We start from the raw sequence: 19,139 nt of genomic DNA on the forward strand, positions 1-19,139 counted from the left end.
TTGGAATACTTATTTATTTATATATTTATTACTTTTTTAAAAGCAAATTTACTTTCATGGATATTTGCTTGGGTTAGAATTCGTTTATATTCTCAGAGCACACTTACGATAAGAGTATTTGGTTTCCTCAGGAGTGGATTTATTGTCTTGATGATAATTTTATTCCTAAACCAACAAGAAATGGAATAGAGACTTTGTAATATTAAAATAAATTATTGTTTACTTTGTGGCAGTTTTGCAGGGCTAGTGATAATAAATCCCGAGAGCTTTGAATTGAAATATTTTACATCATGGTGCCTTACTCATCCCTTACCCCCCAGTTTCTTTGCAGGGGATAGTAGAAAATGCAGTAGCTTAGGAGCCAGGAAATCAAGGATTTTATCAATTGAGCCTATTAACTAGTGGAATGGATTAACATTTACTGAGCTCCAGTCATGTGTCAGGCATTGTATAGTTAATCTTGTTGTTTGTTAGGCTTCATTTTATTGATGATAAAATAGGCCATGAGAAATAAACTAACTTGTCCAAGACTCCACAAGTAATAAGTTAATGGTGGAGATTCAAATCTTGGTCTGTCAGTCATTTTTTTCCCTCCATTTCGAGCCTTCATTCATCACCTGTAAAATGAAATCAGAGTAGTTCAAGGTACACAGGTGTTCTGCTTCTAAAATCAAATTATGAGTTTTTACCAGTTAGTGCAGTTATTTCAAAATGTATAAAATTCTTTTTTTTATTTTTTTTTGAGATGAAATCTTGCTCTGTCACCCAGGCTGGAGTGCGGTGGTGCAATCCTGGCTCGCTGCAACCTTTGCCTCCCGGGTTCAAGTGATCCACCTGTCTCAGCCTCCCAAGTAGCTGGGATTACAGGCGTACGCCACCGTGGCCGGAAAATTTTGTATTTTTAGTAAAGATGGGGTTTCGCCATGTTGGCTAGGCTGGTCTCAAACTCCTGATCTTAGGTGATCTGCCCACCCGGGCCTCCCAAAGTGCTGGGATTACAGGTGTGAGCCACCGCACGTGGAGTCAAAATGTATTTTCTTAATTTTATGTTTCACCTCATTAATTTTCTGCTCCTATGTAAAAAAGTGCCAAAAATATAAACAAATCCATTATTAAAATTGCCAGTTTTATGTCTAGTTTTGAGAACTTGTTTCTTTTGGAATGTGTGTGGCATTATGCATACTTGTAATAGACTGGCAGAGGCTTCCAAAATAGAATAATTTGTCTAACAGAAAAGGTATGAAGGAGTTGTGAACTTTGGGTGACACATTCACAGACATTTTCTTTTTTTCCTACGTAATCCTTTAGCAGCTCAAGACATTTTCTTAATGCATTTTCTTAATGCAACTCTTACTATGGTAAGAGTTGGAAGTAGATGGTGTGGTGGTCAACTACACTATTTAAATTAACTTAAAAAAGACAGTCTTTTAGGCCATGCGGTGGCTCACGCCTGTAATCCCAGCACTTTGGGAGGCTAAGGTGGGTGGATCGCTTGGGGTCAGGAGTTTGAGACCAGCCTGGCCAACATGGTGAAGCCCTGTCTCTACTGAAAATACAAAAATTAGCCGGTTGTGGTGGCACATGCCTGTTATACTAGCTGCTTGGGAGGCTGAGGCAGGAGAATCTCTTGAACCTGGGAGACGGAGGTTGCAGTGAGCTGAGATCATGCCACTGCTCTCCAGCCTGGGCTACAGAGTGAGACCCTGTCTCAAAAAAAAAAAAAAAAAGACAGTCTTTTTTTTTTTTTTTTTTTTTTGGGGGGGGGGGGGCGGGACAGGGTCTCACTCTGTCTCCCGGGCTGGAGTGCAGTTGTGCGATCTCGGCTCACTGCAACCTCCGCCTCCCTGGTTCAAGTGATTCTCCTGCCTCAGCCTCCAAAGTTGCTGGAATTACAGGCTCGTGCCACCACGCCCAGCTGCTTTTTTGTGTTTTTAGTAGAGACAGGGTTTCACCATGTTGACCAGGCTAGTCTCAAACTCCTGACCTCAAGCAATCCACCCACCTGGGCCTCCCAAAGTGCTGGGATTACAGGTGTGAGCCACCACACCTGGCCAGTCTTTTAACATTTTAAAATGTGTCTGAGATTTATTCGAATATTGAAATAGGATTTAATAACTTATACTCTAAATCCAGTAGAGTGCATGGGGGAACATGAAGCCCTAGATACGTAATTATTCTTTAAATAAGATCCATGCTAGGTGCGGAAGAAAACCACAAAAAACCCTGGTAGAGTGAATGAAGTGCTTTAAGAGGCCATGTTTTGTGATCAGACCCAGTTGGGTTTGAATTTGAACCTGCCACTTACTAATGTGTGACTTCAGGCAGGTTACTTGTCTGAGACTCAGTTTCTTCATCCATAAAATGGGGATAACAATTGCTTACTTTTTAGAATTGTTGGGAAGGTTAAATAAAATGTGTATAAAGAACCAAGCTTGGTACTAATAGATAGTGGCTGGTATTATTAATAACAACAATCCTATTTTCATTAATTTAGTATTTCTCTAGAGAAAAGAATGTGGACTTTACCAGCCAGCTGGCAGGTCACAAAGGCCTTGCCCTCACTGGGAATTTTAATTAGAGTTGAGGCAATTTCTAAACCAGTTAAATATTTTGACGGTTCAGGGAAAATAAGATGGATATTCTTGTTGGTTAACCCTCCTTAGTCTCTGTAATACTTTTTGTTACATTTGATTTGCAGTTAAAGTTGAATGAATCCATAAATTAGAATTTCTTGGTTTGTTGAATGACATCAACAGTTATGCCCCACAATAAGTAGTTACATTTAAATAAAGGTTGACTTGTAAATTTTTTTTTTTTGAGACGGAGTCTCACTCTGTCACCCAGGCTGGAGTGCAATGGCGTGGTCTTGACTCACTGCAACCTCCGCCTCCTGGGTTCAAGCAATTCTCCTGCCTCAGCCTCCCAAGTAGCTGGGACTACAGGCATGTGCCACCACACCCGGCTAATTTTTGTATTTTTAGTAGAGACAGGGTTTCATTATGTTGGCCAGACTGGTCTTGAACGCCTGACCTTGTGATCCACCCGCCTCGGCCTCCCAAAGCGCTGGGATTACAGGCATGAGCCACCGCGCCCAGCTGACTTGTAAATTTTTTTTGATGTTAGGTGAAATCTTTGAATTTGGGCAAAGTTTAGGGTATAGTTAGGCACCATACTAGTCTAGAAGGACTGTTTCTTTTTTAAAAAAGTTTTAAAATTTATTACATAATATTTAATATATACAAGTGAATAAATGAGTAATATAGCCAATAACTGGGAATCCATCTAGAAAGAAAGCATTACTAATAACATTTGAACACCCTGTGTAGTATTTCTCACTTGCATTCTTTCCCCTCCTCGCCTAAGGTAACCAGCTGTCACAAATTAGTTTTTATCATTCCCATGAGTTTCTTTATATTACACATTTGTCTGTATCTGTAAATAATAGTATTTAGTTTCAACATTTTGTATTCTATACATGTGTGTGTCTGTATATATATATATATATATATATATATATATATTTTTTTTTTTTTTTTTGAGACGGAGTCTGGCTTTGTAGCCCAGGCTGGAGTGCAGTGGCGTAATCTTGGCTCACGGCAGCCTCCTCCTCCTGGGTTCAAGTGATTCTCCTGCCTCAGCCTCCCGAGTAGCTGGGACTACAGGTGCACGCCACTGGGCCCAGCTAATTTTTGTATTTTTAATAGAGACGGGGTTTCACCATGTTGGCCAGGCTGGTCTCGAATTCCTGACCTCTTGATCCGCCTGCCTCGGCCTCCTAAAGTGCTGGGATTACAATTGTGAGCCACCGTGCCTGGCCTTTGTATTCTATATTTTAAAAAATTCAGCATTATGGTGAAGGGTATGTCCATGTTGAATTGCGTGGCCGTTGAACATTCATTTTTGGTATTCCGTTGTATCCCTAATATATGTATCCATTCTGTTGTTAATGAACAATTATGTTGTTTACTTTTTACTTTTGCTATTATACGAAGTGATAATTTAGAGATTTTTGTTCTGTTGTTGAAGCACTTCATATGTATTTAACTGCTTGTAGTGAAAACTCTACTTTTCTCTTTCAGCCATCATTTCTACCCAGAAATTTAACATTTTACTTAAATCAGTGCTTTGTGAGTTTGAGCTATTTTCATTAGGTCTCTGAAGAATGTAGTTATTGATCTTAAGCAACATGTTTTACTATTTTCATAAAATTTTCCAACAAAAATACTTCAGCTATACAAATTCTCTAAATTGTTAAACTCAGGCAAGATACCATTAAAACTTAGAGCAGATGGTCATTTGAGTATTAGTAGAATGAGTCAAAAGCTATCATCAGGTGGTTCATTTAACGGCGGCAGATGTCTTCATAAAGCTTAGCAAAGGAAAAGGGCATTAACTCCTTAGGGTAATATGGTATTCTAGAGAAAGGAAAAAAAAGAACTTAATGGATTCAGTTAAGGAATTAAATTTTATGAAATAAAAATTTTAAGGAAAAACTGTTGCCAGGGCTGATGGTTTTAGATGAAAATGAATTGGGTGGATGTAGTGAGGGAAACAAAAAAGCTACCACGGTACAGTAAGAGATTAGTAAAATGTTGGTCTTGTTTATTTAATGCCCTTTCTTCTGTTTTATGTTTTCTTTAAATACCAACTTTTGTTTTGAAGTCAATTAATTGTATTCTCATTAAAAATTCTGTAGTGCTCATTTTGGTAGTGGAATGGGTTGCTTTGTTTACATTTTTCAATTCTTAGTGTTAGTCTGTTTCACAGCTGTTCAGTAGCTTTGTTGGCATTTGAAGTGTGGGAACCAAGAAAGCATTTGGATGTGCTTTTGTGTGCATTAATGGTTTTCCTGAGGTATTCTTTAAAACCATGAATTATAGAATTTTTTTAACCAGTTGTCATGTGTGTTTAAATGGTTCCTTTTAAAGAAAGCCTGTACACAGATTATGAGCTCATGACTGTTATCATTGTATGTTGTGGAAAATGAACTTAGAAATGAAAAATATGTAAATGAGGCAGTGGTTGCAAACTGGACAGTTTTTTTCTGTTGAGTGGGGTAGTTGGGATACATTTTCCCTACGTCTTTCATCAACCAAGTCACATTTGAAGAGCTGCACAGTCAGTTAATTCAGGATAAACCTCTAAGTGTGCAGTGAATACTGATTTGTTTAGTCTATTTTACTTTTTTGTGATGATGGAACTAAATCAGATTTATTTTAGACCTTGTTCAGAAACTTAGCCATTTTGTGGACATTTACTGTCATTGGTATTTGATATTAATTGTGGTATTTTTTGTCGGCTTTCCTGTGCTAAGACAGATACAGTTATTAGAATCTGATTTCAGGCGTTTGGCAATGAGGTTGCTTTAAATCAATATGTAATCAATTCCATATAATGTCCATTTTGGAAAAATAATTTTATAATTATTTGTATATTATTGCTTCTAACACAAATACCAAAAGTTTACAAAATTAGGTACAAAACTATTCTAGGTCACACAAAGTGTTTTTTTTTTTTTAAGGTAAATTGTGAAACCCATAAACAAAAAGATTTTGAAGAACTGTCATAATTGTCTGGTGCAGGGCTATTAAACTGAATATTAAATTTTCATGAAACTGCCATTTATAAAGAGAAGTGCCAACAGTAACAATCCATTTAATTAGTTTTTTAAAATTCACACTTTAATACTGAAATACAGGTATACCCCTGTTTTATATAGGCATTATACACAGTTCTATTCCTGAAAGACCAAATGTATATTTAAAATGGAGGAGAGGCATGCCAGATGTTATTTTTCAAAGATGGCCACACCAGTCTACATCCCATCCCACCTGCTCTTCTTAGGAGACAATGACATTCCACTTAAAGAGGCTGCTTCCCTCCCTCAGTGGACCTGGGTAGACATTTGTAACTGCCTCAATTAATAGAGTATAGAGGAAGTGACACTGTGAATTCTGAGGTTTGGTCACAAAAGGCAAGGCAGATGTCGCTTGTCTGTCCATGTCTGTCTGTCTGTCACTGTCTTTCCCCTCAGGATTCACAACCTGCCTGCACCGGGAGCTCTGAGCCAATGCTGAGAAAACCATAAAAGTGCTAGGTTAAGAATTGAGTAGTATATTTTACCATTTTAAGGAAAGTCTTTCTAAGCACGAAGCCTCAGAAGTCACACACATGCCGATGAGAGCACACATAGAAAATGTGTACCCAGAAAACAATCTGGAAACCCCCACCAAACTGCTAATAATGGGTGGGAGTACACGGTGGGGGGGGACTTTCACATTTTGTTCTGTATGCTTTTGAGTTGTTTAAAGTTTTATTGTAAGTGTGTTATTAATTTTATAATTTTAAAAAGAAAATAGGAAATACCAATTTTTTCCTCTCAAATTGGCACAGATTAGAAATACTACTTCAGTGCATGTTAAAGATGTGTCAAGAAAGCCAGTCAGATACTGCTGAAAGGGAAATATAAATGGATACAATCTCTATAGAAGGCACTTACAGAGTGTTTCAAATGCCATCAAAAACTTTGACCCTGCCTTCAGTGTTTTAAAAAGGCACATTGAAAGATATTTGTTTGTGGCAGATAAAGACAAAAAGTTAACATAACCAGTGTTGAAAATATGGGACTATTATTATGTAAATTATGTTAATTAATAGAGGGAAATTCTATACAATTATTAAACCATGTTGTAGAAGAATTATTACTGACATGGTAAAATACCATTTTATAAAGTAGTTTGCAAGGAACTACAATGTGACATTTTTGCATCTAAATTGCATAATACATGTAATATAAAAACTAGAAAGATAATTCCCTGGATCTGCTGGTGGGATTAGCCTTTGTGGTTTTCCAAGTTTTCTACACTGAGTGTAGATTAATCCTAGAAAGCAGCTGGGTGAGTAGGAGCATTTAACATGAAGTATAAGCATCAGAGATGCCATGTATGTCACTTTAAAAACAAACAAAAACAGGAAGGAACCTAAGCAAATCTTTACAGAAACCAACTTTTAAATTACTTTAGTTACTTTAGTAATATGGTATATAATTGCTATTTAGAAGTTTTTATTTATTTTAATCTTTTAATTCACAGATGAATAAATGTTCCCCATATACAGTCTCTGAAAAATTTAAACTTTTATTAAACTCTTTGATTTCTGTATAAGTATTGCAGAATTTGTCTGGGATAGGTGATGATTCTGATTATGATATTATTTAAATAGATGACTAGTGCATTTAGTAAATCTATATTAAGATGAAGTTAAGTGCAGTATAATTCTTTATATGTATATTTTGCTTTAAAGTTTTTGAAAGTGTTTACCTATCACTTTAATTTTTTTCTGTTTTTTTTTTAAATGAAGTTTCTGTTTCTAGGAGTTTCTAACAATTTAGCCTCACAATGTCTCTTTCCATGTGAAAGGAAGTGTTTTCTTAATTTATAGATGAGAATATTGGTCCCAGAGTATTTAAGTTGATTTTGAATATTAAGTGGATAGTAAGTTATACAAGTAAATTCTTAAATCACATACGCTTGTTTTTACCATTTGAGGTAGCAGTTTAAATACCGTATTGTATACAGGTTAGAAATCATGTCTGATCTTGTTAATTTCTAGCCTAACTCTATAATTTATCTCCAAGTCTCTGGCTGTATTGCATGTTTCTGCTAAGCAAAGTCGTTCCTGGTTCATTGAACATACTCTGCTTTTCTGTGATTTCTTCCTTTCTTAGAAAGATCTACTCGTCCATCATTTCTGTGGAACTTTTCCTGATTTTTTTTCCTGTTTAGTTTCTAAGGCGAGTTTCTATCAATGGAGACCTGGGCTTATATTTTTTTATTAGATATTCTTATTTTTTGTTGGTGACTCCCTTCTTGTTTTTAAGCAGAGCAGTTCTAGATTTCAGTTTATCGTACTGTTTAATTGCTAAATATTTCTAATACTTAACCTGTTTTCTCTTGAATGATCTCGTTTAGACTTTCTCATTTATATCCTCTACATCTTTTGTCTCCTGACCCATAGCTACCAAGCCCTAAATATCTCTGGAACTATTTCTCTCAATTTCTACTGTCAACACCCTAATTTAAGCTACCATTATCTTAGCTGGACTGCTACTAACTTCTTTTAATCTGACTCCCTTTCTCTAGCCACTTTTATTTTTTTCATATCTTTTTTCTCCACACTGCAGCAGGAGTGATTTTTAATTTTTTAATTTTTTTTATTTTTTTGAGTTAGAGTCTTTCTTAGTTGCCCAGACTGGAGTGCAGTGGCGTGAACATGGCTCTAAGAGTGATACTTGAAAGCAGCAGAGGGCATGCCTGCAGTAGCAATAAAGAAATAGTTCTGAATGAATCAGTAGCCACTCATGTCCACTATCTTCTGTCCCTACAGTCAAGCATTTATGTGACAGGAGATTGCAGAAGGATTGCACATAAAACATATTTGGTGTTGGGGTATCAGGCTTTTTTGTAGTCCACTAGGTATCCCAATTCTTTCAGGTGTTCGTTCCCTTCCTCCTTCCTTCCTTGCTTCCCTCCTTCCTGCCTTCCCTCCCTCTTCCTTCCTGATCCTTGCCCCTCCCCTCCCTTTCCCTCAAAACAGGCATACACTCAGGTTTGGCCCTTTGTTTAGAATCTGGTTATCTAAATATGGAAAATGAATAACATAGGGTTTTTTTTCCTTCTTATCGGGAGGTACCCAGTAGTGTATTATATTAGTAATATGACCACTTTTGTACTCTAGTTTTTACACATGTAGCATGTTATTTGATTTTTAGAACACGTTGTCTCACCTTTAAAGAATATATTACATTCTCCAAAGGGGACTGAGGTTGTGAGAATGAAAGGGCTCCTTTCTTCTATTTAATTACGGAAATGTTCTAAATGGATACAAAGAGGAAGATAATGTAATGAACTCCCATGTACCCGTTACCCAACTTCAGCACGGCTAATCTTGTTTTACCTAAATCCCACTTTACTTCCCCTCTGCCTCCCTTCAGTTATTTTGAAAAAAAAAAAAAAAAAAGAAAACAAAAAAACCCACATTATTTTATACGTAAATACTTCTGCTAAAACGACCTTTTCAAGGACATAAAAGTAAATACAGATGGAGTCAGAACTTGAATCCAGGAGAGTGTCACTTTTGGACAGATAATACAGCCCTTGCTTGGTCAGCATTGAGCTTGACCATCCAGGATGTGTTTATAAAGTAGTGACACTGATGTTGACAAGCCACACATTGTTGAAAAAAAAATCCTAGTTTTTATTTATTGAACAAGTGATATTAATATAACAATAGAATAGTAAAGGAGTATTACCCGCAATTATTTCACCTGAAAATGAAGGTTGTTTTCATTACTTACATTGGTACCTTTTATAGTTCTAATGTCTGTCTCATTCATCCATGTGATTAATTTTAGTGGAGGTCATTTTACCAAGTGTTTATATTTTCTAGAGCTTATTATTTCTTGTTCCCTAAGGGGATAAAACCCCACTATAGTGTATTGTTTCCTTTAAAATAGGGAAACTTGCTTCCTAATCATTTTCTAACTTTTCCTGACTATGGGAAAAACTTGTCAATATCTAAGGGTGGTAAATGCTTAGGTTAATTGATAGTTTGTTTCCATGATATCATGAAGGCAAAATGGTCTTTTGTTTTGGAGTAATTGTTTACCTAGAAAATAGTTGAAAATTCTTTCAAAGATTTCTGAGGTTTTGTAGTCTGAAACATCTCCTTAGTGATAAAGGATTCTTTCTTTCTCTGTGCTGAACTTAAGTTCTAGTTTGTGGATGAGAGCGAGGAAAGAGTTACTGAGATGTGTTCTTACTAATGAAAAAGGGAGCAGAGGGAAAATATTATATATAATTCGCATTTATTAAAATAGTTGAGATCCATTATCTTGCAGCTATGTGTGTTGAATTTGAAGTGTTATTTCCTAATTTATTAGAATATCTTGTAAAATGTTCTGTTCTTATTTTTTTCCCCCAAGGAATAATATTCAAATAAATAACATTTGTGATTAATCTGAGCATGTGTCCTTGTTTTAATAGGCATCAAGCATGATGGAACCATGTGTGATACCTGCCGCCAGCAACCGATCATTGGCATTCGATGGAAGTGTGCAGAGTGTACAAATTATGATTTGTGCACAGTGTGTTATCATGGAGATAAACATCATTTAAGACATCGCTTTTACCGAATTACTACACCAGGAAGTGAGAGGTAGGGAGAACCCTTTTTTTCTTCAACCGAGGGTTTTTGTTTGTATTCAAGTTATGTACTTCTGGGCCTTAAAAATAGGATTAGCAAATAGCTTCTGACAGTTGGTTTACTAACAGGAGGTACCCAATAGTAGGATAGAAGTGGACCAAATCTGCCATATAACAAGAGAAGAGCTCTTTGAAGATGGAGCTGTCTGTACTTTTCCAAGGTAATCTGGGCTATTCTTTCTCTGGCTTAGAGGGTTAGCACTACTGCACATTTGGAAATACAAGGGTATCCAAAAAGATACCAATTGTTTTCTTCTCACTATGCCTTCTAGTCTGTTAATTGATATCAGATGAATGGTAGGGCTCATTGATTGAGTCAGTAGGCATTTATTAGGACTATACAGCATCTACTATGTTTATGGACACTAGAAGATAAATAAGACACATAGTATTCTTAAGGAGTTTACAAATTAAAGGAAATAATGAGTCAGTGATTATCATGTGATGTTTTAGACTGTGTTAGAGATATGTATTAAGTGTCTTAGGAGCAATGAGAGAGGAGTATTCATTGTTAATGGGTGCGGAGTTTTAGGTAATGGGATCTTCTCAGGTAGGTACAGATACTGCAAAGGAGCGAGAATCCAGGCAGTCATAGGGAGGCAGCTAGGAGTAGGAGTAGATAAATAGATTTTGGAGTCATACTCTCTTGGCGTAGATCATAATCGTGCCACTTATTAACTGAGTAATTTTGAACAAGTTGGTTATTTTTGTCTTTTGTTTGCAATTAAAATTAAGGAATAATAAAGACATTGTAAAAATGAATAAGGCTGGGCAGGTGGCTCGTGCCTTTAATTCTAGCACTTTGGGAAGCCTGAGGTGGGAGGATTACTTGACGCCATGCGTTCAAGACCACCCTGGACAGCATAGTAAGACCTCATCTCTATTAAAATAAGTAAATAAATGAAAAGATTAGAACAATCAAATAAAATTAGGAAAACAAAACAAAAATCTCCAAACCTTTCTGATTATGTGAATGAGAAAGATGTAGAACAATAGGGATACATGGTCTTGGAGAACCAAGCTGGACCAGATACTTGAGTATAGAATCTTTATCAAGGTTCATAATCTTCTGTAAGTATGTAGTACTGTGAGAACAGGTTAGTGTAGGTAAAATCCAGACCACAGATGTATTTTACCGATACATACATATATTAATCCATTTTCATACTGCTATGAAGAAATACCCGAGACTGGGTAATTTATAAAGGAAAGAGGTTTAATTGACTCATAGTTCAGCATTGCTGGAGAGGCCTCAGGAAACTTATAATCATGGTGGAAGGGGAGGCAAACACGCCCTTCCTTCTTCACATGGCAGCAGCAAGGAGAAGTGCTGAGCAAAAAAGGGGGAAAGCCCCTTATTAAAATCATCAGGTCTCGTGAGAACTCACTATCAAGAGAACAGCATGGAGGTAACCGCCCGCATGATTAAGTTACCTCCCACTGGGTCCCTCCCTCGACATGTGGGAATTATGGAAACTACAGTTCAAGATGAGATTTGGGCGGGGACACAGCCAAATCATATCAATACAGTACTCTTAAATTTTTGAATAATGGCTATTTTTTTTTTTTTTTGAAATGGAGTCTCTCTCTGTTGCCCAGGCTGGAGTGCAGTGGTGCAATGTTGGCTCACTGTAACCTCCGCCTCCCAGGTTCACACCATTCTCCTGCCTCAGCCTCCCGAGTAGCTGGGACTACAGGCGCCCACCACCACGCCCAGCTAATTTTTTGTATTTTTAGTAGAGACAGGGTTTCACCGTGTTAGTCAGGATGGTCTCGATCTCCTGACCTCATGATCCACCCGCCTTGGCCTCCCACAGTGCTGGGATTACAGGCGTGAGCCACCATGCCTGGTCAGAATAATGGCTAGTTTTTAAAAACAGGTGATTTCACACAAAAATCTGTTGATGGATTCGTAGAACACCCTGCTCCCCCCACCACCCCCACCAATACAGAAGACTATCAATACTGGGCTTACGTTTGTTCTTGGCAACAGTTTGTTGAAGCAATGGAGCCCTTTAGACTGGACCTTTTAGACTGATGATGCTTTTGAGTCAACCAAAGTCCCTGCCATTTCCTGTTATCTTCCCAAGTCTGAGGTCAAGTGCCATTTGCCATTGTAGTGCTGTCTTTCTTGGGCTGTCATTACTCACCTAGAAGCTATAGCGATTTGAGTTTGCCACCTCTACAATAATGAAGAGTATAGTGATACCCTGATACCCTGAAATGCTTAGACTAGGATCATATGTGGAGTCCATTACATTTTAACTTTTGTGGCCTTGGGCACATTACTTCTTTGAGACTCAGTTTCCTCATTTATAAAGTGGATAATATAGCGGTAACTTTCTCTTAAGGAGTATAACACACTTTACTCCTATGCAAGTGCTTTTACATATTATATAATAAAAGCTTAGTAAAAGTTAGCTGTGATTATTATTACAGCTACTACTGCCATCATCATGATCACCTGTGGAATATAAAAGGTATTCCTGTATCATGCTATTATGGTAGTAACCAGAACAATGAAGAATCTTTTTACTTTCAAAATAACATTTTTATAATTTTGTTTTAAAAAGTAAATTATTGTTAACCTATTTTTATATAAACTTGAAAATAAATAATTTTATTTTTAGGGTTCTGTTAGAGTCTCGTAGGAAATCTAAGAAGATTACAGCCAGAGGAATCTTTGCAGGTGCCAGAGTGGTGCGAGGAGTGGACTGGCAGTGGGAAGATCAAGATGGAGGAAATGGACGTAGGGGAAAGGTACAGTGTTTTTCTGAATTCATTATGTATTCTAGAGTATTATATGTTCAGAACCTTTTTATTACTACTATAAATGAATTTCTTGGTCCATTGTTTTCTATGCCAGTAACAGTTTTTAAAATCTTGATTTCTTTTTTCTCTGGAAGTAAAAAGATTGTTCTTGCTTTTTGTAAGCATTGATGTTCCTTAGAGGGTCATTAGGTGGGTTTTACCTTCCCACCTTCAGGTTTCATATTGTCATTTTGTTACCTAGCATGCTTTTCTGAACTCATTTGGGCCAGTCCCTCCCTAAGCAGTATCTCATGTCCTCAACTTTCCTGCTATTCAAATTTCATTTGAATTGACTTGTTTTATATTCTCTTCCCTCAAAGACCTGTTTCTGAGGCGCAGTGGGCAATTATGCTGTTATCGAGCCCACCTACCTCTGTTATCCTTTGCAGATAGCATAGCGGGCTCAGAGTTTTAGGAGTAGGTCAAAGCAGAATATTCTGTGTGGTGAAATGAGAGACCTCAGCTGATCTAGGTGGCAGGGAATGGGGGTGAAGAGGAGAGTGGGAATGTCATCATTACATAGTCCAAATAAGCCAAGTACACTTGGAGAACATGAGTCAGGCTCACTTGGGCAGTGTATCCACAGTTGAATAAAAACGGTACAGTGGCAGTAGGGATAAGAGCTTTCAACTTGTTTGGCCACCACATATTACACGGCTGCAATCTGGACGGGTCACCTTCCATGCCTGGTGCCCAGCAGTCATCCTGGAAGCTCCCTTTGAAGCCCTGTGATTAACAAAGATGGCTTTGCCTCTTTTCCTGGCTGGATCTCATGTTTTCTGTATCCCATTAGATATCTTACTTAGCTTACTGTCTCTTTTGGTAGGACACACATTCTAGTAACTTCTTTTGAAAGAGTATGTGAGAAGTCAAATTTTAATTGACTGTGTATTTTTCCTCATAGTTAATTATGTGGTCAGAGGGGGCTGGAAGTCATCTTTCCTCATCAGCTTTTGAAGGCATTTGCTGTTTGAAGCCACATAAATGGAACTTCCTGTTTTTTGCTGTATTGGCACTTTTTTGGGATAAAGGAAGGCATTCTTGAGGCTTTGAGTCATTCTGTTATATTTTTGGTTTGCTTTGATTTAACACATGTTGTGTTTTAAGAACAAAATGAGGGCCAGGCATGGTGGCTCACGCCTGTAATCCCAGCACTTTGGGAGGCTGAGGCGGGTGGATCATTTGAGGTCAGGAGTTTGAGACTAACCTGGCCAACATGGTGAGACCCTGTCTCCACTAAAAATGCAAAAATTAGCCAGGCATGGTGGTACATGCCTATAGTCCCAGCTACTAGGGAGGCTGAGGCAGGAGAATCACTTGAACCTGGGAGGCAGAGGTAGCAGTGAGCCAAGATTGTGCCACTGCACTCCACCCTGGGTGACAGAGTGAGACTCCATCTCAAAACAGACAAACGAAAAGAACAAAATGAAGAAAAAGAAATGAAACCATCTTGTACATGTGACTCCAAGTGAGGGAACTTTATAAAATAAATCTTTAGAGTAACATTGTTAAGCACATTGTTTAAGACCAAATGTAAATTCTGTTGTCTGACTTTTTTGTTTTGGCCTATGTATGTGAATGAAGAAAGTTAACATCCCTTTTTCCCCTTCAGTGCTGGATGCTTTATCCCACTCCCCTGATGTAACCCACGTTAATTGTATGTAGTGTATTCTTCCTTTTTGTTTTTTTAATATATATTAGAGATGGAGTCTTGCTGTGTTGCCCAGGCTGGTCTCGAACTCCTGGGTTCAAGTGATCCTCCTGCCTCTGCCTCCCAAAGTGCTGGGATTACAGGCATGAGCCACCGCGCCCAGCCTATTCTTAAAGGGCTTTTTAAGTCTCGCTATACGTGTTAGTCTTTTAAAGCTGTTTGTTTTACAAATATGATTAAGTATACTAGATCATATTTGTTTTTTTTTAAGCTCTTTATTATGGAGTATTTCAGACATACACTTGAGTAGAAAGTATAGTATAATAAATTCCCATGCACTCATACCCAACTTCAACAATTATTAACTTAAAAAAATACCATTTATTTGTTGAAGAAACCAGATTCTATTTGGCCAATTGATTCTTTATAGTATTCTTTAACTTCTTTAACTTGTTCTTTTAATCTTTGTATTTCCTATAAATTAGTTGTTAGATCTAGAGGCTTGATTAGATAGATTCAGTTTCAATTTTATTTTGGCAAACATACTTCATATGTGATGCTGTGTATTTTCTATTGTATCACATAAAGGGGCACATAAAGTCTGATTATTCTGCTATTAGTGATGTTAAGATTGATGAACAGGTGCAAATTTTGTCAGATGTATCCTTTACAGAGTTTCTTGGCAACATTATACCTAATGGTTTTAACAGCTGTTCCTTGCATGTGAAATTACTGTAGTTATTTTCTTATGCCTTACACTTTGTTTCCCCCTCAATAATAAATCAAGTCATATTAACAAATGAAGGAATTTCATTTAATGATTTGGAGCTTGACTAATGAACTTACTTCTATTTCAAGTAATTTGAAATTTAAAGTAAATTTGATTTAAAATTTGTCTTTGTTTTTTAGCTAGCCAAATGCTTTTTTACTCATCCTATAAAATACAGACTTAATATAGCATCACATTTTTTAAAACAAATGAAGTTGAATCTGAATATATTAGAATCAGAAGGAACTTTTTGCTACAGATTGCGTGTTTTACCTTCGAGTGCTAGAAACTGTTACTTTAGAAGGTTATATAGTGGTTAGTTGAGCAGGAATCATAAAGCAAATTAAGGTAAATGGTGGACTCTTAACTTCAGGATGGTAGTTACCTCTAATGGAAGGCAGGAGGATGGGATTGATGAGATGGACATAGGGGACTTGAAAAGTACTGGTTCTGTTTTTTTTCTTAGGTTGGGTAATAATTACATGGGTATTCAGTTTTTTTTTTATTCCTTAAAGTTTACATATGCTTTGGGAGGCTGAGGTAAGCAGATCACAAGATCAGGAGTTTGAGACCAGCCTGGCCAACATGGTGAAACCCCATCTCTACTTAAAAAAAAAATATGAAAATTAGCCGGGCGTGGTGGTGGGCACCTGTAATCCCAGCTACTTGGGAGGCTGAGGCAGGAGAACCACTTGAACCGGGGAGGCGGAGGTTGCGGTGAGCCGAGATCGTGCCATTGCACTCCAGCCTGGGTGACGAGAGCAAAAAAAAAAAATTTACATATGCTGTATTTTATAATGTGTAATGTATTTCAAAATTTAAAAGAATAAATGGACTAAATTACTAACAACTTAAAATATGTTTCAAGTGATTCATTAGATCTTAAACATAAAACCTTTTTATTTCCACAAATACATCATGAAATACCTGGCTTACAAAACTATTTCTTTAGTACAGGATGAAAAAGAATGATCATTATATATCTTATTTAAAGTAATAGTTTTTAAGTGTATACCTTGAAAGTTATACTTCAGCCTGTCATTCTAAGTAACTATGAAGGATGGCTGTGATTGTAAGTATCAAGATGGAGAAGAGTAATCTGAATTGCATATGTGCAGCTTCCCACTCTTTGCTGTAGTCAGGTTTACTTGAGAAGGTCCAAGTTTAATGCTGTTTGTCATTTTTGTGTACAGGTTGAACATTCCAAATAAAAAAATCTGAAACCTGAAATACTCCAAAATATGAAACTTCTTGAGCACTGACATGGTGCTCAAAGGAAATGCTCATTGGAGCATTTAGAATTTCAGATTTTTGGATTTGGGCTGCTCTAAGTACAGTGCAAATATTTCAAAATCTGAAAAAATTTGAAATCTAAAACATTTCTTGTCCTAAGCATTTCAGATAAGTAAACTCAACCTGTATGTGATTCTAGGCCTTAAAGCAATGGCAACCCCAGTATATATATATATTTTTTAATCCAGTGAATTCAAGAATCAGACTAGTTGGGTGTGGGGCTTGGAGATGGTGTCTGGGTTTCCATGGTAGGCATGCCATTTTAGCTTAGGTGGCCTGCAACTGCAGGATACTGTTGGAGGAGCAAAAGCAACTCAAGACCTACTTGAACATTGCCACCAAGGCTCTTCAAGAGCTTTGTGCTTGTTAATTTTTAGTTGACCAAAAAGGTTTATCTTGAATCATTTTGGGTATTTTACAGAGATTTTAAATTTCATATTGAGTAATGGGCTTAAAAGAATATACTGTTCTTGCCGGGCGTAGTGGCTCACACCTGTAATCCCAGCACTTTGGGAGGCCTAGACGGGCAGATCACCTGAGGTCAGGAGTTCGAGACCAGCCTGGCCAACATGGTGAAACCCCATCTCTACTAAAAGTACAAAAATTAGACAGGCGTGGTGACAGGCACCTGTAATCTCAGCTACTCAGGAGGCTGAGGCAGGAGAAGCTTGAACCCGGGAGGCGGAGGTTGCATTGAGCCGGGATCGCACCACTGCACTCCAGCCCGGGCGACAAGAGCGAGATTCCATCTCAAAACCAAAAACCAAAAAACAAAAAACTGTTCTTAAAGGAATCCCTTTAAGAATAAAAATATTTTAAATTTTCTATCAAATTCTATTTTCTGATAATCTGTCACTGTAATCTCCAAGCCTCTTGATTTAAAAATTTCTACAGTGGTTTTAGAAATTACCTTATAATTCTGGAAAAATATGGCTCTAATGATAATTTAACTATGTTAGGAGTGACATATTTGGCAAATAAGTATTTTTCATGATCCTGTTACACAGGTTGCTAGATGAAATGATTTTTAAGATTTAAATGTAATAATTAAAAGAACTAAGCTCTTCCCTCCCCTTTAAAAAACTTCTTTTCTCAAAAACTATTCTGTTAGGTAACAGAAATCCAGGACTGGAGTGCATCAAGCCCACATAGCGCAGCATATGTCCTCTGGGATAACGGTGCTAAGAACCTTTACAGAGTTGGCTTTGAGGGCATGGTAAGTAGTGAAGAGCCATAGCAGGTGAAAGAAAATGTTCGATGGGTGAATAGCTCTTACTGCTCTTTTATTATTTTTCCTTTGTCATCTCCCTTTGTCAGAACCTTTAGGTTTTTACTATGTTTCTCTAAACTATTTAATAGTAAATATGATTTGCCTTTAGTTTAATGTTTGAGTACCTTACTATATATTGGTTGTGTAGAGGTGACCCATTTTCGGTGTAAGTCCAGGGGGTTTATTTACGAAAATCTATCAAAAAGATTGGGAATCATCTGTAAGACCATTCCTTGGCATGGATGGACCTGGAAGACAGTATTATAATGAGGTTTTGTGATATATTTGTATTCTGTGCTCTGGTAGCTTATATAAAAGTATAAATTACAACAAATATTAAAATTATTTTTTAGGAGATTCCTCTCCACCCCTTGGTATTTTTTTGAAGTATAGTGTTGATAATTGAAAATGATTGACTTAGAAACACCTTGAATTACTTAAGTGTTTAGAAAAATAATGGAGGTTTATTCAATGAGTTGTCCTATGTTTTTGTATTTCATGGACCATTGTTCAAGCGCTGATCTTGGCTGGGCGCGGTGGCTCACGCCTGTAATCTCAGCACTTTGGGAGGCCCAGGTGGGTGGATCACTTGAAGTCAGGAGTTTGAGATCACACTGGCCAACATGGTGAAACCCTGTCTTTACTAAAATACAAAAATTAGCCGGGTTTGATGGCATGTGCCTGTAATTCCAGCTATTTGGGAGGCTGAGGCACGAGAATCACCTGAACCACGAGGGTGGGGGTGCAGAGCTTTCAATGAGCTGAGATCACACCATTGTATTCCAGCCTAGGTAATGGAGTGAGACTGTATCTCAAAAAAAGTTGATCTTGCTATTTAATGTATAGAGTATAATATATAATAAATAAATGCCAAAATATTAATGCCTTTCACATCATTTTCATTTTGAATACATTCCGTATTCAAAGAATTCTTTACATTTCCTTTTTTAAAATCAACTGTCTATGTTCTTGTTAGGAATGGAGGAAGTATCCCAGTGTCCCCTTAATTTATTTCCATTTATTTATTTATTTTTTATATTTATTTATTTATTTTTTGAGATAGAGTCTCGCTGTGTCACCCAG

The 19,139-nt window shown here is 37.1% G+C and overlaps 1 protein-coding gene across 1 annotated transcript in view; it reads left to right on the forward strand.

Annotated features, from left to right (window-relative positions):
• The window catches only part of MIB1 (MIB E3 ubiquitin protein ligase 1), a 131,659-nt gene that overhangs the window by 15,604 nt on the left and 96,916 nt on the right, over positions 1–19,139 (forward strand). The window contains exons 2-4 of the mRNA XM_004059232.5: positions 10,044–10,215; positions 12,893–13,022; positions 17,898–18,002. Coding sequence (XP_004059280.1) covers positions 10,044–10,215; positions 12,893–13,022; positions 17,898–18,002 — 407 coding nt within the window. The remainder of the gene's footprint in view (positions 1–10,043; positions 10,216–12,892; positions 13,023–17,897; positions 18,003–19,139) is intronic.

Source organism: Gorilla gorilla, chromosome 17, assembly GCF_029281585.2.
Source record: "Gorilla gorilla gorilla isolate KB3781 chromosome 17, NHGRI_mGorGor1-v2.1_pri, whole genome shotgun sequence".
Taxonomy (NCBI): Eukaryota; Metazoa; Chordata; class Mammalia; order Primates; family Hominidae; genus Gorilla; species Gorilla gorilla.